Raw genomic sequence first — 27,268 nt, forward strand, 5'->3', positions numbered from 1 at the left:
AGATGGAAAAGGAGATACAATGAATAAGTGATCACCAAAGATGAGTGTGAGGGGGCCAGGCAGGAAGAACAGGCAGGGAGCAATGGAGGCTAGAGACTGCCTGGCATGATTCTCTCTCCAGGGGCACTTGGGTGGCTCAGTGGGGTAAAGCCTCTGCCTCCAGCTCAGGTCAAGATCCCAGGGTCCTGGGATTGAGCACCACATAGCGCTCTCTGCTCAGCAGGGAGTCTGCTCCCCCCTGCCCCTCTCTGCCTGCCTCTCTGCCTACTTGTGATCTCTGTCTGTCAAATAAATAAATAAAATATTTTTTAAAAAATGATTATCTCTCCATCGAGGCCCAGCTCAGAGTTCAGTGCTTGCTTACTGGTAGTTAACTTCTGTCTGCACTTTGTGGACTTTAATTATAAAAAATTTTAAATTAGGGGGCACCTGCCTGATGCAGTCAATAGAGCATGCGATTCTGGATCCTGGGTAGTGAGTTGGAGCCCTCACATTGGGCATAGAGTTTACTTAAAAAATGGATGTTTTATCCATGGTCCTCACTGTTTATACTTCATGGATCTTGGGAACAGATTCAGGTTATAAGCCCTCTGACCCTTGCCTCTTCCCCCCAAATCTGGCTTCCTTATAGCCTCCTGGGGTTTTGGTGATATCCAGAAAAGGGACATTTTAACCCAGTCACTGTAGCTCTCCCCATGATCATTTGAAATTTGAAGTGCTGGTCCCCTACCATGCAGCTGTGGTTCATTCTCAGGCCAGTCTCATTTGCCTGGCTTCCCAGGCCAGCTTGGCTACTCCTGTGCCAGCTCTGGCCACAGTTTTAAAAAAAAAAAAAAGTCCCTTTTTAAAATTTGCCTTGGCACCACCAGCGGAGGTCCCATCATCCAAGAGTTCACAGGATACTGAGAGGAGGCCACCTGGGGTTAGTTGGATGAAAATTGGGGTTGCCTGGCTGGCTCAGTTGGTAGAGCACATGACTTGACCTCAAGGTTGGGTTAGGCATGGATCCTATTTTAAAAAAAAAAAAAAAGCACTCTCAAGTGACCTGCAGGGGGCGGGGATTTTTTTGAGTTTTTAGCAATTGGTTTTTACCAGCAGTTTATCTTCCACATTTAACATTTTAACCACTCAGATCACGATTAGTCCTGTATGAAGATCTCTGAGCAAGAAAGTTCCAGTTTGTCTGCAGCATAAATCACGAAATTGTGGGGCAATTTACAACTGCCCTCTGGTCCACTGCCATTCGTTCTCCTTGCTCTCCAACTTCAGCCCAGCTGTGCTGAGATTTCGATTCCTCTTTACATAATTCCATTCCCTCCTAGCTCTTGAGCTGTTAGAAGCCGGGAATATCTACTGCCCACACACCCTTCTTAATATTTTGGGATCAGGGGACGCCTGGGTGGCTCAGTTGGTTAAGCAGCTGCCTTCGGCTCAGGTCATGATCCCGGCGTCTTGGGATCGAGTCCCACATCGGGCTCCTTGTTCCGCGGGGAGCCTGCTTCTCCGTCTGACTCTGCCTGCCACTCTGTCTGCCTGTGCTCGCTCTCTCTCTCTCTCTGACAAAACAAATAAAATCTTTAAAAAAATATATTTTGGGATCAGGCAGTCCTAGATTCAAACCCCATTAAGTAATTTATCCAGTAGTTTAAACAAGAAACCACTTTTTTGCTTTGCCCTTTTTTTTTCCTTTTTTCTTTTTTTTTTTAAGGATTATTCATTTGGGAGAGTGAGCGAAAGCGAGAGTGGGGGAAGGGGCAAAAGAAGAGGGGAGAGACTCTCCAGCAGACTCCCTGCTGAGCAGAGCCTGATGTGGGGTTTGATCTTTACTTTGACTGTGACTGTGGTCCAAGCTGAAATCAAGAGTCAGATGCCTGACTGACTGAGCCACCTAGGTGATTTTTTTTTTTTTTAAGATTTTATTTATACATTTGACAGAGAGTGAGAACGCATGCAGGCAGAACAGCAGGCAGAGGGAGAGGGAGAAGCAGGCTCCTTACCAAGCAGAGAGCTCGACGCAGGGCTTGATCCCAGGACCCCGGGGATCATGGACTGAGCCAAAGGCAGACGCTCAACCGACTGAGCCACCCAGTTGCCCCTGACTTTCTTTTCTTTCTTTCTTTTTTTATTTTTAAAGATTTTATTTATTTATTTGACAGAGAGATCACAAGTAGGCAGAGAGGCAGGCAGAGGGAGAGAGAGGAGGAAGCAGGCTCCCTGCTGAGCAGAGAGCCCGATGTGGGGCTCGATCCCAGGACCCTGGGATCATGACCTGAGCCAAAGGCAGAGGCTTTAACCCACTGAGCCACCCAGGCACCCCGCCCCTGACTTTTTAAATGGAGATTATATTAAGTAAGTTTCAGACTGAGTTTTCTCATTTGCGAAATGAGGGCAAAAGTAAAGATCTCACAGGGGCATTATACATTTGTTTTGAGGATCCTGTGAGTACATCTCGTGGAAGCATATAGCAGGCATGAATTGGTAGTGTTACTACCATTCTGGACACAGATCAAAGGGCACTTCTGTGAAATCTTTAGCAGCTTCCCAGGCCAATGCTGCATCCCCACAGCACTTCATAATGGCATCCCGTATAGCAAACTTGCCTGGTATTTTATTTTTACTTAGAGGTCTGTTTTCCCTCTTGGGTTCTGAACCTCTTAAGGTCAGAAACATGTCTTTGTCCCCTCATGGTCTAGTACAACACAGGGCACATGGAAGACATTCAGATGTTGAATAAATGAAGTATAAAAAGAGATAGGGGATGGTGCTATTTTTCTATTTATGTACAGGAAGGCTCTTGAAGGAAAGTGGGTTAACTCCCCACTGTTGCTAATGCCCTAAGTTAAGATGAACTCCATATTTTTAGTAAACAAGACAAGTATATAGATGATCAGTTAATCACAATAATTTTCTTTTTCTTTTTTTTTTAAAGTATTTTTTTTAAAGATTTTATTTATTTATAAGAGAGAGAGAGTGAGAGTGAGCACAGGCAGACAGAGTGGAAGGCAGAGTCAGAGGGAGAAGCAGGCTCCCTGCAGAGCAAGCAGCTGCTTAACCAACTGAGCCACCCAGGCGTCCCAAAATAATTTTCATTTAAAAAGTAAATAGGAGGGGTCCCTGCATGGCTCAGTCAGTGAAGCATCTGCCTTCTGCTCAGGTCATGATCCCAGAGTTCTGGGATTGAGCCCCACATCAGATTCCTTGCTCAGCCGGAAGCCTGCTTCTCCCTCTGCCTCCTGCTGCTCCCCCTGCTTGTGCTCTTTCTCTCTCTCTGGCAAATAAATAAAATCTAAAAAAAAAAAGCAAATAGGAAAAAAGAAACAGGGCACCTGGGTGGCTCAGTTGCTTAAGCGTCCAACTCTTGATTTTGGCTAGGGTCATGATCTCATGGTTTTGAGATCCAGCCCCAAGTCAGGCTTCAGGCTGGGCATGGAGCCTGCTTAAGATTCTCTCTTCTAGGGGGGCCTGGGTGGCTCAGTCGTTAAGCGTCTGCCTTCAGCTCAGGTCATGATCCCAGGATCCTGGGATCCAGCCCTGCATCGGGCTCTCTGCTCAGTGGGAAGCCGGCTTCTCCCTCTCCCACTCTCCCTGCTTGTGTTCCCTCTCTTGCTGTGTCTCTGTCAAATAAATAAATAAAATCTTAAAAAAAAAATAAAGATTCTTCTCCTTGATGTAACTGCCTGATGGGCATTAAGGAGGGCATGTGATAATGAGCACTGGGTGTCATATGCAACTGATGAATCACTGAACTCTACCTCTGAAACTAATAATATACTATATGTTAATGAATTGTATTTAAATAAAAAATAAAAAAGATTCTTTCCCTCTGCCCCTCCTCCTTTCTCTTCTCTTAAGAGAAAAGGGGGCGTGCCTAGGTGGCTCAGTCAGTTAAGCGTCTGCCTTTAGCTCAGATCATGATCCCAGAGTCCGGGTATGGAGCCTTGCGTTGGCCTCCCTGCTCAGTGGGAAGCCTGCTTCTCCCCGACTCTCCCTGCTTGTGTCTCTCGCTGTCTCTCTCTCTGTTAAATAAATAAAATCTTTAAAAATCATTATATAAATAAGCCAACGGTCCTTTTGTAAAGTAAATTTAAAAAAAAGATTTTATTTATTCATTTGACAGAGAGAGAGAGACAGACAGACAGAACACAAGCAGGGGGAGAGGCAGAGGGAGAAGCACACACCCCGCTGAGCTGGGAGCCTGACATGGGCCTTGATCCCAGGACCTGGAGATCATGACTCAAGCTGAAGGCAGACACTTAACCATCTGAGCCACACAGGCGCCCCTGTAATGTAAATTATAACCGGAGAATTCTATACCCTGGAGATGTACAGAGAGTTTTACTTTCCTAAGGTTCATTTAGGCAATCTCTACACCCAGCTTGGGGCTTGAACTCCCACCCCCCCCCCCCAGGTCAAGAGTCACATGCTCTACCAGTTGAGCCAGCGAGGCACCCCTCAAGGTTCATTTAGGATTTGAGAAGTGGTAGGGGTGTGGTGCGGTGAGAGACTACACCAATAACTAATGTTGACTGAGCCCTCACTCTGCCAGGTTTTGTGTTAATTTCTTTATTAATTTTTTTTCTTATTGAAGTACAGTTGATGTACAATGTTATATTAGTTTGAGGTGTAACAACGTAGCTAATCAGCAATTCTGTACATTACACAGTGTTCACCACTGTAAGTGTAGTTACTGTCACCATATGACATTATTATAATGTGTTAACCTCTTATATGAATTACTTCATCTAGCCTCACAGCAACTTCAAGTGAGTGAGCATTATTCCCATTTTACAGATGGGGAGACTGATCTGTTCATTCATTTATTCATCAAATCTAAATGAAGGGCCTACTGTATACCAGAGAATTTTTCTAGAAGCTGTGAATACAGCCATGAACAATACTGACCAAATCTGTCCTTGCTTGGAACCTAATGGAGACAGGTAAATACACTTCCAATATTTCAGGTGGTAAGTGCTATGGAGAAAACTTAAGCAGGACAATGGAGTTAGGGAGAATGGGGAGAAGGCTCTATGAGAGAGTGTGTAACTGAGTAAAAGAGCTGAGGGAAGTCAGGAAGCAAGTTTCCTGGCAAACTGGAGAAATGCTCAAGTTAGAAGGAAAAGCAAGCGCAAAGGCCCTGAGGTGGAGTATTCTTGGGGTGTTCAAAGAAAAACGAGCTAGAGGAGAATGGTGGGGAATGGTCTGGTATGCTGGTGCTAAGAGGCAGGTGTGCACATCGCGGAGGACTTTAGCTTTCGTATGGAATTTGGATTTGGATGAGGGTAATGGGAGCCCTTGGAGAGTGTGTGATCTGACTTAGGTTTTTAAAAAGTCATTCTGGGGCGCCTGGGTGGCTCAGTGGTTTAGGCTGCTGCCTTCGGCTCAGGTCACGATCTCAGGGTCCTGGGATCAAGTCCCATATCGGGCTCTCTGCTCAGCAGGGAGCCTGCTTCCCTCTCTCTCTCTCTGCCTGCCTCTCTCTCCATCTACTTGTCATCTCTCTCTGTCAAATAAATAAATAAAATCTTAAAAAAAAAAAAAAAGTCATTCTGGCTACCATGTGGGAAAAACAGGGGTGGTAGAGGGAGGTCAAGGGTGAAAGCAGCAAGGTAAGGACACTATTGCAAGTATTTCGGATGTTAGGTAACTAGTCTCAGGTCACTCAGCTCCACAGAGGGCTGAGCCAGAATTTACTCCCGCCCAGGGTATCAGAACCTGGCTTCAATTAATAGCTAAAACTCCTTGTTGTTTCCAGTATCAAAATACATTGAGTATTTTCTGTATGTCAGACACTGTGCAAGCCCTTGCCCCATTATCTTATCTGATCCTGGCAATCACTTTTTTTTTTTTTAAAGGAGGCTCCATGCCCACTGTGGAGCCCAATGCTGGCCTTGAACTCACCATCCTGATATCATGACCTAAACTGAGATCAAGAGTCCCATGCTGAACCAACTGAGCCACCCAGGTGCCCCTCCCCAATAACTTTTTTTTTTTTTTTTTTTAAGATTTTATTTATTTTATTTGACAGAGAGAGAGATCACAAGTAGGCAGAGAGGCAGGCAGAGACAGAGGGGGAAGCAGGCTCCCTGCTGAGCAGAGGGCCCGATGTGGGGCTCGATCCCAGGACACCGAGATCATGGCCTGAGCCGAAGGCAGCGGCTTAATCCACAGAGCCACCCAGGCGCCCCCCCCCCAATAACTTTTAAGGCATATTATCATTATTATTAACCCTTCTCCCTCCGTTTACATGTAGGGAAGGTTCAGAGAAGGTAAGAGACTTAACCAAAATTGGTTCTTATCTGGGTGCATTATTATAGTTAAAAACTACTGGTTCAAGAATCCTGAGTGTTTATTTTGAAACATTTGCAGCTTCTTCCAAACTGTATCCCAGAAGGAGAAAGAATCCTTTTGGAACCCCAGTAAATGATTTATAAGAGTTATGGAGATCCTGGGCAGCTGGGTGCCTCAGTCGGTTGGGTGTCTGCCTTCAGCTCAGGTCATGATCCCTGAGTCCTTGCACTAAGCCTCAGGGATCCCTGCTTGGTGGGGAACCTGCTTCTCCCTCTGCCCTCACCTGCGCTCCCGCCCCCGCTCTCTCTCAAATAAATAATCTTCTTTTTAAAGATTTGTTTTTTAATTTATTAATTTGACAGAGATCAGAAGTAGGCAGAGAGGCAGGCAGGGAGAGAGAGGAGGAAGCAGGCTCTCCACGGAGCAGAGAGCCCGATTGGGGGTTCGATTCCAGGACCCCGAGATCATGACCTGAGCCGAAGGCAGAGGCTTTAACCCACTGAGCCACCCAGGTGCCCCTCAAATAATCTTAAAAATAAAAAAAAAGGAGAGTCATAAAGGAAGCACAGAATTAAAAATATATTTTTTCCTTCTTTGAAGAAATAATCTATACACAGATTTGAAAAAAACCAAAATTGTGTGCGGAGAAAAGCAAGTGTCAGTTTCTAAAACACCCCCTGCAGAGGCAGTTATCGATTTGTGCGGGTCCTTTCAGACCCGCAACTATAAAAACCCAAATATAAAAATTTATTCTAAATGGTAAGCGCTTGTTACAACCGAAGTTAGCAAATATCTGGGCCCTTTTCAGTTTCATTTTTACAGATTTAGTGCCAGAAGGAAGTTAACCTCTCCTTCTCCCTTGGTCTCTCCGGGAGCGGTTGATTCTATCGACTCTCCACGTCTCACGCCTTAAGAGGCTCCGCCCCTTCATCCGCCTTCATCCACCAGGCGAAGTATTTTTTTTGGCTCGCCTTTTAAAGTCTCGCGATAGGCTACCCGCTTCCCATAACTCCGTGCGCTCGCCCCTCCCGTCCTCTTTCCGCCATCTTTCTTTGCCGGTGAGTGTCTCTCTCTGAGGGACCCAACATCATCCGTTGGCTATCTGGGCCATCCTGCGGTCTGAGCCTCCATTTCGGAGCTCTCTGATGATGCCAGGGTCCTTTTGGGCCGAGGATTCTGCTCTTTCGGGGGTTTGGGCAGGCGTAGGGGAGAGTCATGCCCGTCCGCCCCACGCTCTGCACTTTGGGGAGGCCGTTCTGTGAGGCGCAGGCCGCAGCACTGGCGGGAACCAGAACGCTGTCGACCATTCGGAGAGGCGGTAGCCCCAACTGGGCGGCTGCAGGACCTCTTCTCAGTGGTTGAGGCGGCACCTTGCCTCCGGGCGGCGGGAAGCATCGGGGCTGGGGGCCCCGATGGTCTGTGCAGCTTCCCATTACTGCTGCCGTTCTGTGAGCTTGCTTAGGATGCCGAGGCCACTTAGCCGGGAAGACTGCATTCTGCCTGGGATGGCAGCTTGCTAGGAACTAACCTGGGTCTTGTGGGCTCCAGGGTTTCCCTTGATGCTTGATTGGGCTTGAGGAAGCAGCTTGGATCCTTAGAGTTGGAGCTTGAAGCATGCTTTGGTCTTCATCCTTTTTCTCCCAGCGTTACTGGGGTGTCTTGGATTTGGTGCCCATTAGGGTGGAGTCGAGTCCGGTGCACGTAAAAAGTTCCTCCTTGCCACTGGGGTGCAGTTTGCCGTCGGGGCACGATGGTCGCTGGCTCAAGAACGGGCGTTTTATTAGTTGTGTTCGTGACAGTGGTGTCCTTTGGATGTTAGGACAAGGCTGACATTGAGTTGGTTAACTTGGAGGACAACATTAAAAAGTACAGGTGCTGCCGGATTTGAGAAGTTTGGAAAACGTGCCCGGTGATTCTCAGGCCCCCGTTTTGAATAACCGACCGACCGTAGTAGCTTTTATTGTCGTTTTGGTAGCTGCCGTTGCCCTCGGGGACGTGCCTGCTTAGAGGTAGGAAAACTTCCTGATCGAGGCCGAAAGGAAATTTCGGAGGTGTTCGCCCTGGAATGCTTGGGTGCCTTTTGAGGTTGAGAATGCCGGTAAAGCACTCTTTTTTTTCCTTCCCTGAACAGCCATAATGGTGCGCATGAATGTCCTGGCAGATGCTCTCAAGAGCATCAACAATGCTGAAAAGAGAGGCAAACGCCAGGTTCTTATTAGGCCGTGCTCCAAAGTCATCGTCCGGTTTCTCACTGTGATGATGAAGCACGGTAAGTGTGTCGTTGTGTCCTGTGTTTTCATGGGAGGATATTAAAGGAATCAGTTTTGTAGAAAGGAAGTGTGCAGGAGAGGACTGGGGAGGTGAGGTGGGGGTGATGGCAGTCATACTGGGGGACTGAGGCAGGTGAATTAGACTGGAGGCGGGAAAGCTTGGACAGAAGCTAGTCAGGAAGCCCCAAGGAAGTTAGGACTGTTGAAGGGAGGAGGAAGTTTGTGACCGTTGCTCTGCTAATAGTTTGAGAGCTAACCTGGCCACTTCTGTGTAATACTGCGGCTGCAACGTACCACTGAGCGTGTCCTGAGCTCTCCTGAGGGCTTTGGAATGGAAAGGAGAATTGCTCTCTGTCTTGGGCACAAAGCAGCCTTTGCGAGGAGCAAGGGGAAAACAATCCTCCTGTTGGAATTGCAGAGGGGGTTGTTTTTGGGTGTTGGCCCCCAAGTTTAAAATACTAGGCTATACAAATTTTGGTTTGGAGCAACTGTCTTTGCCTAAGCCGATTAGAGAAACAGTCACTGAGATAATGTGAAAGCATCTAGTAGGCAAAGTGGGAATTTATACTACAGCATAAATACTTCGGTCTCTGAAATTCCCGTCTGTCCTTTAATACAGCCATTTATGTTCTGTAGGTTACATTGGCGAATTTGAAATCATTGATGATCACAGAGCGGGGAAGATTGTTGTGAACCTCACAGGCAGGTTGAACAAGGTAAGAATTGTTTATTTTCCACATAGAAGATTCTTCTTATGAATTATTCATGGTGCTAAACATTTTGTAATTTCCCTTGTAAAACCAAATTAGTGGTGTGCTTGCTCTATCAGGGTAAAAGAAAAAAAAGGGAGTTGATTAAAATCATTAATTTTTATGTCACATTTTAATTGATTTGTTCTCCAGGGTTGTATTTCTCCAGATTGTTAGTTGACATTGTAATGTTTGTGAAGTGTGGGCCCTTTGAGGGGAGTTGCTGTAGGGTGGGGTGAAAGGATTTTCTTTGAATACGGGATGTTCTGCTGCTCACCCACTGGCTTGAACTTGTGATGTGGCAGGGCTGTAAATAACTTCCGTTCCTCCTCTCGGTGATTTTATGTTGATTTCATTAGTTGTGTTAGTGACTGAATGTGGTTCTCTAACAATATTAATACCTACATTTTTGCCATTGCGGGCTGTATTGCTGTCTGTATGGGAGTTTCGTACTCCCTTTCAGTTTGACTTCTCAGCCTGGTGGATCTGTTTGGTCTGTTGACTTTGTGGCTAACCTTACTGCATGTATTTTGGGGATAGGTGTCTCTAACAAGTTAGGGTCCCTGAATTGCTCCCCTGCTTTTTGTGTTCAGGTTTCTAGCTTTCAGATTTACATGGAGCCTGCCATCCTGTGGCCAACACAGATGAGGGGAAAACAGGCCCAGAAATGAGTCGTGGTTAGTGGCAGGGGCCAGATTGATTGGTAAGGTTATTGTCTGGTCCACCAGTTTGTTTTACAAAGTTGCTTCCCTGTATAGTGAACTTTGTTGATGTGTGGATTGATACCTAATGTTAGATGAAAACTACTGGGGGTGAAGTTTTTCTGAGGGATTAGAAGAGTTTTCAGGTAAATTATGAGACTGTTTTGTTTTGTTCTAGTCACTCTGATCCTCACAGTGTGTTCTTGAAGTAGAAAAGGATGTGTGTTTTTCTTTTAATATTTTATTTATTTATTTGACACAGAGAGAGAGAGTGATCACAAGTAGGCAGAGAGGCAGGCAGAGAGAAGAGGAAGCAGGCTCCCTGCTGGGCAGAGAGCCCAAAGCAGGGCTCGATCCCAGGACCCTGGGATCATGACCTGAGCCGAAGGCAGAGGCTTTAACTCACTGAGCCACCCAGGCGCCCGGAAGAGGATGTGCTTTTTCCTAATTTTAGGAGTTGAGATGCTGAGATAGGAGTTATCCTCAAGGTCTCCCAACTAGTTGGTAACCAGTGGGAGAGCTGGTTACAGTATGTAGTTGATAGAACATCTTAACTCTGTCCTGCGGAAGACTGACTTGATGTTTAAAAAAAAAAAAACACCCACAACCCAAAAAACTTAAGTTGGGTAAGTCATGTGCACCCATTCAACTATATGTAAAACATGAGAAATAAGTTTGAACAGAGTATTTCTCAAGTGGAAATCCTTTGTGGGCATCCTTGTTCTGTGGTAAAGTAATTTGAAATATTCTGGCTAAGAGGCAGTTGAAATCCAGATCCTGCTCCTTAGCTGTCTCTCCCCCGCCCCCCACGCAGCTTTTATTTATTTGAGAGGAGAGAGCGTGAGGGAGGTGGGTAGAGTCAGAGGGCAGAGGGAGAAGCAGGCTCCCTGCTGAGCAGAGAGCCCAACTCTGGGCTCCATCTCAGGTGACCTGAGTCAAAGGCAGATGCTCTGAACTGAGCCACCCAGGCACCCCTAGCCGTTTGATTTTGGTTGGCCAGAGCAAACTTCAGTTTTCAGTTTCTCTAAAGTTGAGTTTTCCTCCTTTGTAGGACACTTTCCTCAGTTACCTTCATGCAAGAGATGGATATACCCCATACTGTGGAAATTTAGTGGTGTTGAGAAGTAAGGTAGTGTTAGAAGTTAGATAGGAATTCTGGTTTGGGAAAGGTTTAGCTATTAGCTGAGTGAGGGATTTTGCTGGAATAAATAAAAGCCTGGGTGTGGTGGAGTGGAGGCCTCAGAAAGTCTACCATTTAGCTTGCTTGGAGAAAGATGGCATTTCCCTATTCCTCCATCTGTATTGTGGGATTGCCTTTGACAATTCAGTGACACCATAGCTGTTAAGATCATGTTATGAAAAGGAGAGTCCGAGTGGGCCTCCTGACTTAGGGGATTTGGGCCATTTTCAGTTGCTTTGGGTTCAGATCTGCCTGTGGACGTCTTAACTGTTTTAAAGATTTGAATAAGTTCTAACCTCATAGTCTCCTGTTAGGCATTTTGGGACTTGTATTTATGTGGGCACACAAGTGTCTCATACCTGCTTTCTTCTCCGGAGTTTACACTTCACTAGTACTAATGCTGAGTGTTTTCAAATGATCCGTTTCTGCTATGTAAGTAGCAGGAACCTTTATGCATTGATACTTTTGAAGTATATTAGTGATTTGTAGAGTAGGACTGTGGTGGTGGGGGGTCATGTTTATCTCTAATGAGGGAGTCTTTTGATTCCCTTGGCTTTGACTTTGTAAACCCAGTTGATCTAGTCAGAGACTTTGAATGAGACTAGAGTAAGTGCAGATAGCCTGTTGGTAGATGTTAGAACATTTATTGTGTTTTAGGCTTTTCGTATAATTCAGTGATTAGAGTGAGTACTTTGGCTCTTATGGAGAGTTCTCACATTGGAAGATAGTTGTTGCTTTGTCCCGGTAGCAAACAGGTGGGATAACTAAGAATCTGCTCCTTCTGCCTTTCACCCATTTTGCCAGATAAGTTTGGAAAACTTGGCCTGGGGTTGTAACTATATCGTGGTAGTTTGCTGATGAGGAATACCAGCCAATTCTTAGATTTTAGTTTAGTGTCTGTAGAATTTATTTTTTAAAAATTCTAATACTTTGAATACTTCGCATTTTTGGCTTATGAGTGAAGGATTTGAGACCCTCCACATTCATCTCAGGCTTACTGTGTAAAAAAAAGTTGGACTACAGTTCCATCGAAGGCTTGGTATCTTAACCTCTTTAAAATCTGGCCATTTGTCTTGGGACAGCTCCCTAGCCCATAGAGATACACACTGTGAACCTGACCTTCCCATGCATTGCCTTTTGTTCTCCCTCCTCTGTTGACTTTTCATTTATTTATATTTTTTAATTTGAAGATTTTATTTATTTGACAGCACAAGTAGGGGGATCAGCAGGCAGAGAGGGAGAAGCAGGCTCTCAGCTGACAGGGGGCTTGATCCCATCACCATGGGATCAGGACCTGAGGTGAAGGCAGACGCTTAGCCAACTTAGCCAACCCAGGCTTGCCTACTGTTGGCTTTTTTTTCTTTTTGCATATTTAAAAAATAATTCTTTAAATTCAAGTAGCCAAGATAGAGTACATCATTGGTTCAGTGATTCAGTAGTTCAGTATAACACGACATCATTGGTTCAGTGATTCAGTAGTTCAGTATAACACGCAGTGCTCATCACATCATGTGTGACTTTCTAAATACTTTTCTTTCCCTAGGCAGGCATAATCCTATTTCAGTATATTTTTCTTTCTTTTTTTTTTTTTTAAGATTTTGTTTATTTATTTGACAGATCACAAGTAGGCAGAGAGGTAGGTGGAGGGGGGGGGTACGCAGGCTCCCCACTGAGCTCGATCTCAGGACCGTGAGACCATGACCTGAGCTGTGAGACCATGACCTGAGCTGAAGGCAGAGGCCCTACCCACTGAGCCACCCATGCGCCCCCTGTATATTTTTCAAATGACATTTATATCAAGGTGGCATAGAATAGTTACCCATGAAATGTTGATTTGGCTGTTTTGTATACTCTTCAGATGTAAATGATGTTTGTGTACTAAGGTTTTCTGTTACTGCTAAGACGTGAACAGTGTTTTCTGTTATGCTTTTACAGTGTGGAGTGATCAGCCCCAGATTTGATGTACAACTGAAAGATCTAGAAAAATGGCAGAATAACTTGCTCCCGTCCCGCCAGTTTGGGTGAGTCAGTTTTCCTCATTTAAAAGAAATTAATGCTAAAGATTGCTGACTGTGTAGTTTGACTTGAGCTGAGTTTTTGTTTGTTGGGTTTTTACTGTTATAGTAGTAATTGTCTCCCATCTCCAACCATCTTAACTCAAGGATTAGTTCTTAGGTATTCATGTCCTAGGCTTCAGGTTCTGAGAGACCTGTGAGAGTCCAGGCTAACTGAGAGACAGCAGATGTATGTCCTCTAATGTCTGCTCTTTTGGCTTAGTGCTTATAGTTGATACTATATGTTCACTGGGATCCCGTTGTATGGTTGGAATCACTTCTGAGCGTTAGGTCTCTGGAGAAACTCCATTTCTTCATTCTTGGTAAGAGCTGGAGTTCACATCCTTGGTTTTCTACCTTAAAGCTGTGAGGCCTTGGGTATCTCATGGCCTTGGTTTCTTCATTATCATTTACATATTGATATTTACATATCATTTTTATCTGTAAAAATGGTAATAATTCTCTTATATTATGTGGTTTAATTCTGATAAAGAACTTTAGTATCTGACACAACACAGTAAATGTTAATCTGTTTGTGGTTAAGAAGTTAACCCCCACACCCCCCGCCTCAATCATGGTTGGTGATGTGGTTGAATTTACTCCCCACTTCATAGTTACGTTGTGTTATGAGTGACTCATTTTTGATTTACTTACGATATACTAATTTTAATGCCTCAGAGTTGGCATACCACCTTATGTGTCTTACCTTGATCCCTGTGAGGTCGCCAGGCCAAATGGCATTTCCATTGTCCATCTGACTGTCTCTTTACAGGTAGCTTGCCTGTGATCATATAAGTGGCAGAAACAATTGAATCAAGTTTATATCAACACTTTATTGCTTTAAACTCTGTCTCCTTACCTGAAAACAGAAAGTGACATTTTGAGGTTAAAGGAGTTGTCTTTGTTTTTTGTTAAGCTTAACAGTGTTGTTTCTCAGTGTTAGCCCAGGGCAGGGCTGTGAGTGTGTTGTTTAGCTGAGGTCTTCAGATTTGGGTCTTTGGGTTCCAGGAGCCATGCCTGCACTGCCAGCCTGAGTAGGCAACATTAGTCTCTGCGTCCTATTGTGAGAAAGCGTCTTAAGCACTTAGGAATGTTGGTCTTTTTCTGTACGAGAAAGCCGCTCTGTGTTGAACTATTTTTAGGAAAAACTCACCAGCATTTTCTTTTTTAACTCTCCATAGTTTCATTGTACTGACAACTTCAGCTGGCATCATGGACCATGAAGAAGCAAGACGAAAACACACAGGAGGGAAAATCCTGGGATTCTTTTTCTAGGGATGTAATACATACGTGCAAATAAAATGCCTCAATGGACTCTGGTGCTTCACTCGGTCGTTTTGAACTTTACAGCAGAGTTAGCAAGAGCATCTGGAGCAGTATGCAGCCTTTGTGTTAATTGAGGAATGCTGTTTCCCTGAAGTGAAGGAGGAGGAAGTCTTGACTTGTGCTAACTCACAACATCATGCTCATGGCTCGCCAGAGGAGATTGTATCTGGCTGAATCTGGCTTGGGGTCCAGGTGGTGATGCTTTCCCTTCAGGAGTCTTAGATTAACACTGGAAGGAGTGGTGCCTTTCCTCTTTTTAGCCTGACAGTACACTTTTCATGTACTCTTGTTAACTGACCAAAAAATATGACCTGGCTATAGAACTGTGTAAGTGCTCCTAAGGAAGCAGGCAGGAAACAGTTAGAGCCCACAGATCACTAAGATGCATCTCAGTAAATTTGGATGGCGTATTAGTAACATTTTAGTAATCTGTGTAAGATGTCAGTTAGAAAAGTGAAACCTCTTTTAAGAACTAGTTTGGACTGTAAACCCATCACAATATATTCATGGAATCGAGAAGAATTAATTTGCTGGGCCACTTCACCTGAGGAATGCTTGTAACGAACTCAGTCAGTGAAGAGGGGAGGGCGACTTCAGTGAGCTGCTGTGGGCTCCACTGCCCTTCTGTAAGCCTTGCTGTCCAGTAATGGAACAAGAGCCACACGTATGCTCTAACCTTAGAGTGGCTATATAAAACTATTAAACAATTGGATTGGTTTTTATAATAACACTAGTGTTCACGATGATAGACTTTCAACATGTAGTCGCTAATAAGATAATGGAATTTTACTTTGAATTAAGTCTCTGAAATTATGTATACTAGACAATTATTTATACTTAAAGCATGTTTTAATTGGGACTAGCCACTTTCATAGCTGCATGTAGCTGGTGTTCGTGTTGGACAGCACAGGTTAGAATTGATTCTTGGAAGGTCTGAGTCTGGCCAAGGAGAAGGGAAGCTTGGATGAGAGCCTAGATAGGTCATTGTGCACCTGGTCAGCTAAATTTGCCAGGCAGGGGAGTGGGGGAATGGGGCAGCTCACAGCCTTATAAAAAAGACAGCAACTACTCTTACTGTCTTTTAGTCGAGTGAGGCAAAGTTAAAAAAAAAAAAAAAAAAAGATTGCCAGATTGTAGCCCTGATTCTAGGAAGTCTAACATCAAATAGGATGTGAGGTTCTAAAAGCTGTTGGATGTATAGGTTGATATGTTTTTTTTTCCCTTCTCAGAAAAGGACACTTTTCACTGATTTGATTTTTTTTTTTAAGACTTTGACAGACAGGCATAATAAGACAAGAGAGGCAGGCAGAGAGAGAGGAGGAAGCAGGCTCCCTGCTGAGCAGAGAGCCCCATGTGGGGCTCGATCCCAGGACCCTGGGACCATGACCTGAGCTGAAGGCAGAGGCCTCAACCCACTGAGCCACTCAGGCACCCCTGATTTGATTATTTTGATTACTCATCTAGAAGACTATTTTTGACTTTCTGGTAGGTCAGACAGTTTTTAACACTCCAGTATCTCAGTCTGAGTAGGGATGTTAAATTAGCACTACCCTGGTTGTAAGGTCCTCTCTGGCATGTGACAACTTCTGTGGGACTCCCTGTGTTAGGTAAAAAGAAATTACTCCATAGTGATGCTCAATGAGAGCGCACTTGAAATAGCCCAGGGTTGGGGCATGGCGGGCATTCAGTAATGTAACTTTCTGAAATGGGTCACTCTAAGATGTGGAAACTAGCTAGGAATGCCAAGACTGGCCTTAGAGGTGTAAGAAATGGCCCTGATTAGTTGGCCTCACTTAGTAAAATGCTAGAAGAAAGCCAGTAGACAAGTGTGTCTGGGTTTGGCGCTCTATTATTTGGACGACCATGCATAATTAATGTGGGCTTTAGGGGTTTAGCAGATCAGAAATTAAATGTGCTTTTCTGCTAAGTAGCTTTGATTTCCTCATCTGCGTAATGGGAATAATAGAAAACCTACTTAATAGTTGTTAGGGGAAAGATGAGATTATGTAAAGTACAGTTAATTAGTACTTGACAGTCATATATGCAGTTGAATTTATCAAGACACAGGTGAAGTGAATCCAGAAGAATTTTTCAAAGAGCTGATTATTGATAGTTCTCTTAATTAAGACTCTAAGCTCTTGGAAGATAGGTCACGTTTTGTTTACTGTTGTATCTCTCCCATAACTGGCTTGGCAGAGTGGATGGTTCAGTAAGTACATCTTGATTGAATCCTCATCTTCCTGGGCACTGATAATTAGGTACTAAAATAGGCAAGAAAATGGTCCCCACCGTTTATTTATTTATTTATTTGTTTTTTTTTTAAAGATTTTCTTTCTTCATTTGACAGAGATCACAAGTAGGCAGAGAGGGAAGCAGGCTCCCTGCTGAGCAGAGAGCCTGATGTGGGGCTCAATCCCAGGACCCTGGGATCATGACCTGAGCTGAAGGCAGAGGCTTTAACCCACTGAGCCACCCAGATGCCCTGGTCCCCACCATTTAGTGGGGATCCAGTATCCTTTGAAGTGGTCAGGGGTAGAAAAAAGTAGGTGCTGAGGTTGGGAAAATTGGGTGGCCAGTTGATGGATTTAACAGCACATGTCCCTTGTGTTTATGGGGAAGCAGATGGCTTGAGCCGGTATTTCTGAGACCAAGTAAATAGATACAGTAAACATGACCTGTGCGCTGGTTGGTCCAGGCTAGACTCCAAGGTTTGAGGGTCTGGAGACAGTTTAGGTTCCTTCTGGCAGGAAGACTTGCCTCTGGTGTGGTGTGGAACCAGCATTCCCTCCCAGCCTGCCACTGCCACAGGCAGGGCGAGGTTAGGGGGGTTAGGGTGGTGAGTAATGATAGCATCTTGATCATCTGGGCCTACCAGATGCACTTTGAGACATTGTTAAAAGGGGCCACAGCACCTATCCAGACCCTGTGTTCTTAACCTAAAATCTATAGACCTGTGTCAGAGAGAGATGAACTTTCTGAAAAGAACATGCAAATTGATAACCATGCATTTTTCTGGAGGGATTCCATAGAGCATAGAGTCTTTGATGAAAAACTAAAAAATTAAGTCACAAGAACCACTACCAAAGATGACCTCCTAGGACATCTGTGTTCATGGTCATTAAATCCTATGTTCTTATTTAAAGGCTGTTTTGCCTTAACCTCTGGGCAATGTGAGTTAACATGCTAGGTAGAAGAGCACTGAGTTCTCTGGGCAAGAGAGAGAGGGTCTTTCTTGGTCTGGTCAACATTTGAGAGATTAACTTTTCACTGAAGGCTAGGGAGTTTGGTTTCCACTCCTGACCCCAAAGAAAACCAGCTTTGGGAGGCCCCAAATCTGATTCTCACTTGGCTTTCAGTCTAATCCGCTGTTCTTCCAAACACCCACGAATCCTAATTTGAAATTGAACCCCTATGTCCTACACCTCAGTCTGCTTAAGGTTCCCAGGCCAATGCCTGTTCCCTGGAGATGTTCCTAAAAGCCAGCTTAAAAAGTCACTTCCGCCATAAATCTTCCTCCACAAGAACATGTGCTGTTAAACTTGATCTTTTCTCCTAAAAATATGAATGCCTTAAGAGTAATAGTTTTTAGTGCTTATTGAATGTTTACTGTATGCCAGGTGTGGAACTAAGCTTTACATAAACCATCTCATTTAACCTTTATGATTCCACATTCCACATCATGGCTACTATTAAGGGCTCTTGTTAAGTGAAAAATGTGAAACACTAGAGTTGTGAAGCCTTTGGTTCAAGATGCTACAAAGTGGCAAAGTCAGGCTGTTTCCTGGCCCTTAAGTTCTGTCATGCCTTGTGGTCTTTAACATAGTATTTATGAGATGTTTTAGTAGGCATTTGGGGTACAAGGATGTACAAGCATCTAGTCTCTGCCCTCACGAGCTTGTTAACCTGTAATAGACTGACCTCTACACGGAGGGAATCTGCGTGACGATCTCTGTATGGCCAGCATGTAGTCTGTCAAGGGGGATGTAGGCGTGTTTTAAAGTCCTCTCTGACCCTCACAGCTGTGGAGACTATGCCTTTTTTTTTTTTCCTCTTTTTTTGAGCATGTGGTTTTTTTAAGTGGAGCCCTTTCTAGAGCCTGTGCTATACTATGCTGAGTGCACAGAATTCCTGGACCCAAGAATCAGGAATAGAGTGGGATGTGGCACTTTACAAGGTCATTGTCCTGGCATCCAGGTCCCCACTTCTTATGTTTGCGTTATCTAATGAGCAACGAAATTGCTGAACGCCACACAACACAAGCCAAGGGAGGCAGTAAAAAAAAGGATGCTTAGGAGAATGGACTTGGAAATCAAATGCTGGCCTTAGTCGCTAGCTGTGTGACGTTGGCCGGTTGGCCTTCCTGTGTGTGTGTGTGTTTCTTCATCTTTAATATGGGGATAATAGTAATACTTCCTGTGATGGTTGTAAAGATGACATACAGTGCTTATAAAATGCTGGAGTGGTAAATTGGAGCTGTTTGCAAAACACTCAGGTTCTTCCCTGCACATGTGCGCATGTGCAGTTTGCATGTGACCAATTCTGGCCAGTGCATTTGTTGAGAGCAGAAGTGATGTCTGTTACTTCCAGGCTGGAGCCTTTAGTGGCTAGTGGGAGACTTCTGTGTCTGTTTCTTCTGTACCAAGAGTAGCTGCTCCATTATTGCAGGCCTCAGAGTGGCAATGCAGAGATCTAGCCATCCAGCAGTAGGAGGTAGGAAGAGCAAAAAATGACCCAATGACTTGGGTTTGTTACTCACCTCCTGATAACAAGCCACCTCTGACATTTAGGTTTGGTAAGGGTTTGCTGAATTACAAAAAGGAATAGGATGGGATACAGAATAATAAAAGGGATTCTTTGGCTGGATATGAGGGGCTGTAGCACTCGTTCTGAATGTGGTTTATTCCCATTAACCACCTCTATCCCCTTTCCAAAGTGTTTACAGGGGTCTTAAATATCCCTAATTCCCAGCCCTTTGACAGATACTCAGTCCCTGAATGGGGCACCTACTTCAAACCAGGTCAAAGATGCCTTAGGACATTTTGAACTTGGAAGATCTGAAGTTTTTCTCTCTGGAATGGTAGAAATTGTAAGGTAAAAGTATTTAGTGCTCCTGGTTGTCATAATTTCTGCCATGTGGAAAAAGTTACTTGGGCGATAACAAAGAGGATTGGTCTAGAGCAGCACAGAGAAGCTAGAGCAGGTCTTCATGTGTTGGAGGCTGGGCTCTTCCTAAGATGGTGTTGTATCTCTTCCTATGTTGTATTTTGTGAGCAAGAAGTAACATTCTCCTCTTAATTAAAAAGAAGTACTTGGTTGAGCTGAAAGTTATTGGTTTGAGCTGAATTTTAGGCCTTCATTTGTAAACAGACGAATAGAGCTGCAGTTCCAACTTTGACTACTGTGCTCTGGGATGTTATGGGGCCCAATCTTGTCAACTCTCAAATGGGGGCTGGGATAGTGGTCCTACCTGCTTTAGCAGTCAGTGTTCTCTGTTGCAAGGAACAGAAAGAAGCCCCTCAAGCTAGTTTATTGAAGGAAGGCCTCTGGAAGGGCCAGAGAATTGGTTGGAGGCTTTGCGGTTAGGCATGGCATTTCTTTTCCACCTCTGGCCCATCGCTGGCAGAACTGCTGCAGCTTTGTCTAGAACCACTGCTCCCTCTGTGATCCCATATGCCTCACATGCTCCTGAGTTCTTTGCCCCTATCATTTCCAGAAGCCTGAGGTTTCTCTGTCACTCTTACTAGAATAACCTTGATACTATGGACATCTTGGGTTGGATAATTCTTCGTTGGGGTAGGAGTGGAGGGGAACCTATCATTGTGCCTTGTAGAATGTTTAGTAACATTTGTGGCCTCTCTACACGGGATGCCCTTGAGACAACCGGAACTGTCTCCAGGCATGGTAACATACCCCTGCCTGGAGCAGTCACCCCAGGTTGAGAAGCCGTGTTCTTTGGATCAGAAGTTCACACCCCAACTGCAGGCAGACAGTGCCAGGGCACAAGTTCAAAAATGGGCCTATGTGCCGTATATCTATATATTTAAAAGGTACAATTCAAGCTAACAAACTTTTTAGTAAAATATGTTCAATTCTCCTACCTTGACAGCTTCATAACAACAAAACCCTAAACAAAATCTTTTTATGTGATGAAGTTGGCAGAATATCAAGAAAACAACTTAATGGTTGCATATATCTGAGTAAGTTGATGGGCCAGCAATAGTTGCAAGAGAAATAAAATGAAGACATTCATGAGTTATAAACTATTATATATTTATTCCTTAAAATTTATTTCTCTTGCCTTCACTTTCATAAAATCACTGCATACGTTGTTACAAAAGTTTTGTGTCATTTATATTCTATTGGCAGTAACAACCTAAAGGACATAAAAGAAAATGTAGTTTTCAGAACTTACAACTTCAGAATATAAAGAATTTTGAATATATTTTTATAGAAAATGTGAGAGTTAATGTAAAAATTTTAATGTTTAGAAACTAAAGTTTTCTAAAATATTCAAAAGTATTAAAATTATAGGACAAAACACAAAGTACAGTATCAAAGTTTTAAATCAGAATTGTTTAAAGCTGAAAATTTTAAATATTTTGAAAACTTCATTAATTTGTATAATATTTATATTACATAACTTTGCATTTCTAGTATTCATTGTCAGTCTAGTTGTTAATGTAAATGGTGTCACTTCACATGTCTTGTGTCTGGGTCTCCTACATACAAATTAGTGGTATAAATTGTTTAGATTGTAGAATGTTCCTCAGCTATAATAAGCTTATAATACATGAAGAGAAGCTAAAAAATGGGTGCTCCGCATTGCTGTTATGCTATAATCTGTTGCATGCATGCCACTTGAAGTTATTTAAGTTAATTTGTCATTTCTCTCAAGTGTTTTCAACACTTCCTTCTTATACTCTGAAACAGTGTTTGTCTACAACATTGGCAGAGGCTGCAACCCCCTTTGTGACCTTCAGATACAATTGCCTTTTGTTGAGAGATTTTAGGGCAAGAGGTGAGAACATTCCTTGGGGCCCGAACAGTGTTAGTTATGAAATGAGATGTTGAGGATTATGTGCTGAGCATATGATCCCGAGTGACAAGAGCACCCTGTGTTCCTTAATACATTTATTTTTTTATGTATTCTGGGTTGCAAGGCCAGTCTTGATAGGATCTAAGTGCACTACTGTCTGGAGGGAGACTGGGAAAAACAAGTCCCTGGCCTCCACCCTGGGGATCTTTAGGCTCACCGTGTAGAGTTATTCTCCACACACAGAGTGCTCCAAAAGTGCTGGGCCACCAAGAATGGAGAATAGAGAAATCTCTCCCTCTCCCAGTCCAATTAATGAACTGACCAATAGTGTCAGAATCAGCTTTTGAAGAACTCCGGAATCTAGCGGAAAACTTAAAATGGGAAATGTGGTGAAGAGAGACGCTGCAGCTTTATGGTGAGAGTGCTATGGCATTTTAAATGCCATGAGGGTGGGCACCCAAATGTCCGGTGCTGCTTGCTGGTGCTGGAAGAAGCAAGATAGGACTTAACTTTTGAGGAATGTGATTGTGGGTGTCTGCCTGTCCGGTTCCTCCCTCAAGGATAGGTGGAAAGGCTTCCTCTTTCTTCACTCAGGGCATTCCCATTGGCGAGGGCAGTTGCCGAAAACATTTAAAGGCACAGGTACTAGCTTCAGCAGCCTGGGACAACACTTGGGACAAGTAATAGACAAGAAGTCTGGGAAAGAAGAGGTTGGGACAGCTATGTTTGGGAATACAGCTTTTCAAAGCTTCCATGTATGCCTGGGAATTGAGAAGAGCCACATGCAAACAAGAGTGTGAGACATAAACTCAGCAAAGGCCTGAGAAGACCCTAAGCTTTCATCTCTTGCTGGCCTTCGGGCTCTGTGTGAGAAGGAAGTGAAGCTAAGGCAGAATTCTAAGCAGTCATGCTAAGTGTTCAACGAGTTAGCTGTGACACAGTTCCATTTTGCAAAGATGTAGGAGAGTATTCTTTCTTTCCTTAAAAAAATAAAAAAATAAATGTTTTTTTGTTGTTGTTTTTGGCTCCAGATATTTAAGGTAACTGCCAAGATACCAGCTATCCAATAAGCTGAAGGAACACAGACCTCAGTGGCAAAGAGCACAGACGTCACACAAATAGTTGAGAAGTCTAAGCATGCAGGCAAGCACCAGGAACCCGTAACAGGCAGCGGTAAACCTGGAGAGGAAGGAAAATCTGACTTCCAGAGGTGCCACATATTCAAAATAGCCAGTATTCAACAACAACAAAAATCACAAGCTGTTCGAAGAAACAAGAAATTATGGCTTTACACAGAGGGAAAAAAATATATATATATATATAGAAACTGTCCATGAGGCAGCCCAGGTATCTAGCTAAAGTCTAAACAAGGACCTTAATCTCATGGTTTTAAATATGCTCAAAGAGCTAAAGGAAACCAGGAGAACAATATCTCAGCATGTAGAGAGTATCAGTAAAGAGACAGGAATTTAGAAAAGATACCAAATAGAAATTTTGGAGCTGAAGAGTATAATAACTGAAATGAAACATTATTCGCTAGAGGGGCTTAGTAGTAGATTTTGTGCAAGCAAGAGAAGGAACCCTTGAACTTAAAGACATGTCAGTTGAGATTATTCAGGCCACATTGCAGAAGGAGACAAGAATGAAGAAGAATGGTCAGAGCCTGAGACCTGTGCTACACCAACAAGGATGTAACATGCATAAATGGAAGTCTCAGAGTAAAGGCAAACGTAGATCAATAGAATGAGAGTCTAGAAACACAAATACCATACATCTATGGTTAATTAATTTTTGACAAGGGTGATAAGACTATTTAATGGAGAAAGAATAGTCTCCAACAAGTTGTGCCAAGATAAGTGGTTATTCATGTGCAAAAGAAAGTTGGACCTTGAACTTACATCACATACAAAAATTTAATGAGTCAAAACCTAAACATAAGAGCTAAAACTAAATAAACTCCTAGAAGAAAATCCGGTAAGTTTTCATGACCTTGAGTTTGGTAGTGGATTCTTAGATATGACCCCAAAAGCACAGGCAACAACAATAATAAAATAGATACAATGGATACATATCATGGTTGAAAATCTTTATCACTATCAAGAAAGTAAAGGACAACTTACAGAATGGGGAAAGATAATGCAAGTCATGTATCTGATTAGTGTTTAGAATCTGGAATCTATTATGGGCTGTCATAACCACAAAAAGACAAGGTAATTAAAAAATGGGTAGAGGATTTGAATAGACATTTCTCCAAAGGGGACATAATACAAATGGCCAATAAGCACATGAAAAGATGCTCAACATCATTAATTGTGAGGGAAATGTCAGCCAAAACCGCAACAAGATACCACTGCACAGTGGGATGGCTGTCATAGAAAAATGGAAAGAAAACCAGTGTTGGTGAGAATGTGGGGAATTGGAACCCTCAGACATTGCTGCTGGAACGTGAAATGGTGTAGCCACCGCGGAAAACAGTGTGGTTAAACACGGAATTACTGTGTTTACTCTGAGGTAAACAGTCTGAGGTACACTCTTTGTATCCCTACAAAGACTTGAAAACACGTATTCAAACAAATGCTTGTATACAAGGTTCATAGCACAATTCACAGGAGAGCCAAAATATGGGACCCACTTAAATGAATAATCCGAATGTGGTCTGTCCGTACAGTGGAGTATCATTTCAGTCCTAAGAAGGGAGGAAGCACGGATGCATGCTCTAACGTGGCTGAACCTCAAAAACACGCCAGACTCAGAAGGTCACGCTCTGTGTTATTCCACTTATATGAGCCATCCAGAATATGTTCATCTACAGAGACAGAAAGCAGATTCGTGGTTATAGGGGCCTGGGAATAGGGGGGAGGGAGTGAGGGCGACGCCTGCTTAAAGGGTGTGGATTTCCCTTTGGGATTCAAATAGGTTTTGGAACATAGAAATGATCTGACAACATTGTGAATGTGCTAAATGTCACTGAATTGTACACTTTAAAATGGTTCATTTTATGTTATGTGAATTTTACCTCAATAAATTAAAAAAAAAAAAAAAGTGCTGCACGGCCTGAAAATATGGATGTCTCCCCCGCCTGCCACAAAGAGGGGTGAGGTCTGGGGATGTTCTCGTAAGTGAAGTTTTCTACAGGTATCTTTGGGGTCCCCTCTGGGATTTATATCTGTCTTGATAAGTCTGTCAGATGGCGGGGAGGTGGGACCATGAAGAGGCCTAAGAACCAGACAGCCCTGTTAATCCAAGAAAAGTAGTATTTCTGAATTTGGCCTTGTCTTTCGGTGTAGCCCCTGTTGGAGACATTCCCAGATCTGTTCCTGGACAGAGGGTTTGGATGTAAACGTGGAAAGTGTTTCTCTAAAATTTGTAAGCCCCGTTAGGGAGCCCTCCGATAGAGGGTAAGACACATAAGAGGAGAGAGAACCATGCTCTCCTACTCTCCCAGGTTGCTGTGGGACCTGATACCAGAAGGTCCCAGGGTGTCGGCGGCAGCCCCTCATGGAGGGGATGCCTCCCCATGCATCAGGTGAGGCACCACTTGGGGACTCCCAGAAATACTTAAGAGCACTTTGCAGAAAGTGTAGACCCCCTGGGAGCCAGTAGGGTAGTGGGCCAGTGAGGTGTTGAGTCACTTTAACGTTAATTCAAATTACATGGCAGCACATCCTCAGATAACAAGAAATGTTTGTTGTAGGTATTAGAAGGATTCTTCTAAACCGGGCTGACACTGCTCCCATCAGCCAGGCTGGGGTCCTGAGCTGGGGACAGGGACTGGTACATCAAAGTTCCTTAAAAACTGTTTTTTAAATAAATGAGTACTATTATGTTGTATAAGTTCTTTTTATTTATTTATTTTTAAATATTTTATTTATTTATTTGACAGATAGATCACAAGTAGGTAGAGAGACAGGCAGAGAGAGAGGAGGAAGCAGGCTCCCCACCTAGCAGAGAGCCCGATGTGGGACTCGATCCCAGGACCCTGGGATCATGACCTGAACTGAAGGCAGAGGCTTAACCCACTGAGCCACCCAGGCACACCGTTGTATAAGTTCTTTTTAACAGCCAGCATTTCTTTTTTTACTCCTGCGTGGAGGGGAAAAGGAGGAATGGCATCGAGGGAAAGTGAACCCACATAGTCCTGAATTACCAGCTCACTCTCTCTCTCGTTTCCTTTCTGCATTCAAGATAAAGGCATCTTTTGGGGCTGCGAGGATGGGACCGTGCTTAGAATAAGTGTATACACGTGGGGTGACGCGGAGGTAGAGCGTCTGCTGTGTTCTCTCTTGGTGTTAAAAGTGCCAGCGGGCTGCTTTGAATGGGGTCGCCTGTTTGTATCCTCTTAGCCCAGAGTGCAGCATGGGGCGGGAAAGCTGCCGAGAGCCCCCGGGAGCTCACAGCTTCAGCCAAGGAGGCCGTGGTGTGGGCAGGTGGGGAGGTGCCCGGGAAGAGGAGGTCCGTGCCCGGCTGTGCTTCCAGCACGATTGCTTGCTCCCAGAGCAGAGAGAAGATGTCATGTCCCTATTTCCTGAGGCATCAGAAGGATAGGCTTGTACAAGGTAACTTAGCTGCTGTGGGAGTGTGGAGGAGGCCAAGGCTTGACGGCAGTAGGACAGCAGCCTTCTTACCTTGGAGCTTCTGTTGTCTTGTCTGTGGAAAGGGACGGGGATGATGTCAGCCACCCTCGTACTCTGCTTACTCTGTTCCAGACACTGCTCGTGTGGTAGTGCATCTAACTTCCATCTCCGCGTTATGATATAGGTACTGTGACTATGCACATTTTCCAGATGAGGAAGTCGAGGCACAGAGAAGGCAAGATAGTTGGTCGTATTTAGAGGAGGCAGATTCAGACCTTGGCCTCTGTCTTAACCACCGCGCTGGCTTCATGGGCTCATCGCTAGAATTAAATGAGTGAACATATTAAGCCCTCAGTCCAGTGTCTGGCACAGGACGAATGTTTAGAAAAGTCCTAACAGCGGTTATTATGAATGTCTGATCCCAAACATATAGGCGAGGCTTTTGCCAGCTCTCATGTCAACCCACTTCGAAAGGGGAGCGAGGAACACCCCGTTTTGCTGTTGTCTGTTGAACTGGTGGATTCTTAGAATGAACACAAACTTCAAAACTTGTTCATGTCTTCCCTCATCCTGCCCCAACTCCCTTTGGGCAAGTTGACGCCACTCCCTGTCCCTCAGTCCCTGTGTTTCGCCCCCACTGGGCCCTGACCACATGTTTACGTGCCTGATCAAGAGCCAGTCTCTCCTGTTGGCCCTCAGAGGTTTTGAGAGGTTCACAGGACAACACGCAGGATGTGGCTTGTCCTCCGCACATGATTCTGAGGGCCTCTCCGATAGAGATGGGAAGTGTGGGCAGCCCCCTCCCCAATCCATTCTGGCAGTCTGCTTGTTAGAGCAAAATCTGGATGTCAGAGATGTCGATTTCCTTTGTTTCTTTACCCTGAAATAGAATGTGGGTCCGGTGGTGGGGGTAGTGGGGAGAATCTGGTGATTCACATTTTCTGCTTATTTGGCTCCTGGCTGAATGGGAATTTGCATTACTTAATGTCTGCCTTTTTCTCTGGGAATCAAAATAAGTTTCGCGTTCAATTACTAAGCAAATTTCACAGCCAAATAATCCTCTTATTTCTACAAGTGGGATTTCCCGTGG

The 27,268-nt window shown here is 44.1% G+C and overlaps 1 protein-coding gene across 1 annotated transcript; it reads left to right on the forward strand.

Moving 5' to 3' along the window:
* Positions 1-7,213: 7,213 nt before the first annotated feature.
* RPS15A (ribosomal protein S15a) lies at positions 7,214-14,569 on the forward strand. The gene is made up of 5 exons (XM_059154283.1): positions 7,214-7,346; positions 8,420-8,557; positions 9,195-9,274; positions 13,124-13,209; positions 14,424-14,569. The coding sequence occupies exons 2-5, from the start codon at positions 8,425-8,427 to the stop codon at positions 14,515-14,517; spliced, it is 393 nt and encodes a 130-aa protein (XP_059010266.1). The 5' UTR covers positions 7,214-7,346; positions 8,420-8,424; the 3' UTR covers positions 14,518-14,569.
* The last annotated feature ends 12,699 nt before the right edge of the window (positions 14,570-27,268 follow it).

Source organism: Mustela lutreola, chromosome 17 (assembly GCF_030435805.1).
Source record: "Mustela lutreola isolate mMusLut2 chromosome 17, mMusLut2.pri, whole genome shotgun sequence".
Classification (NCBI taxonomy): domain Eukaryota; kingdom Metazoa; phylum Chordata; class Mammalia; order Carnivora; family Mustelidae; genus Mustela; species Mustela lutreola.

What these genes read in the sequence shown, in the direction of transcription:
- RPS15A (XM_059154283.1), top strand. Translation starts at nt 8,425, where the DNA reads ATGGTGCGCATGAATGTCCTGGCAGATGCTCTCAAGAGCATCAACAAT. An exon ending in CACTGTGATGATGAAGCACG is followed by an intron (nt 8,558 to 9,194) that starts GTAAGTGTGTCG and finishes TATGTTCTGTAG; the next exon opens with GTTACATTGGCGAATTTGAA. An exon ending in TCACAGGCAGGTTGAACAAG is followed by an intron (nt 9,275 to 13,123) that starts GTAAGAATTGTT and finishes ATGCTTTTACAG; the next exon opens with TGTGGAGTGATCAGCCCCAG.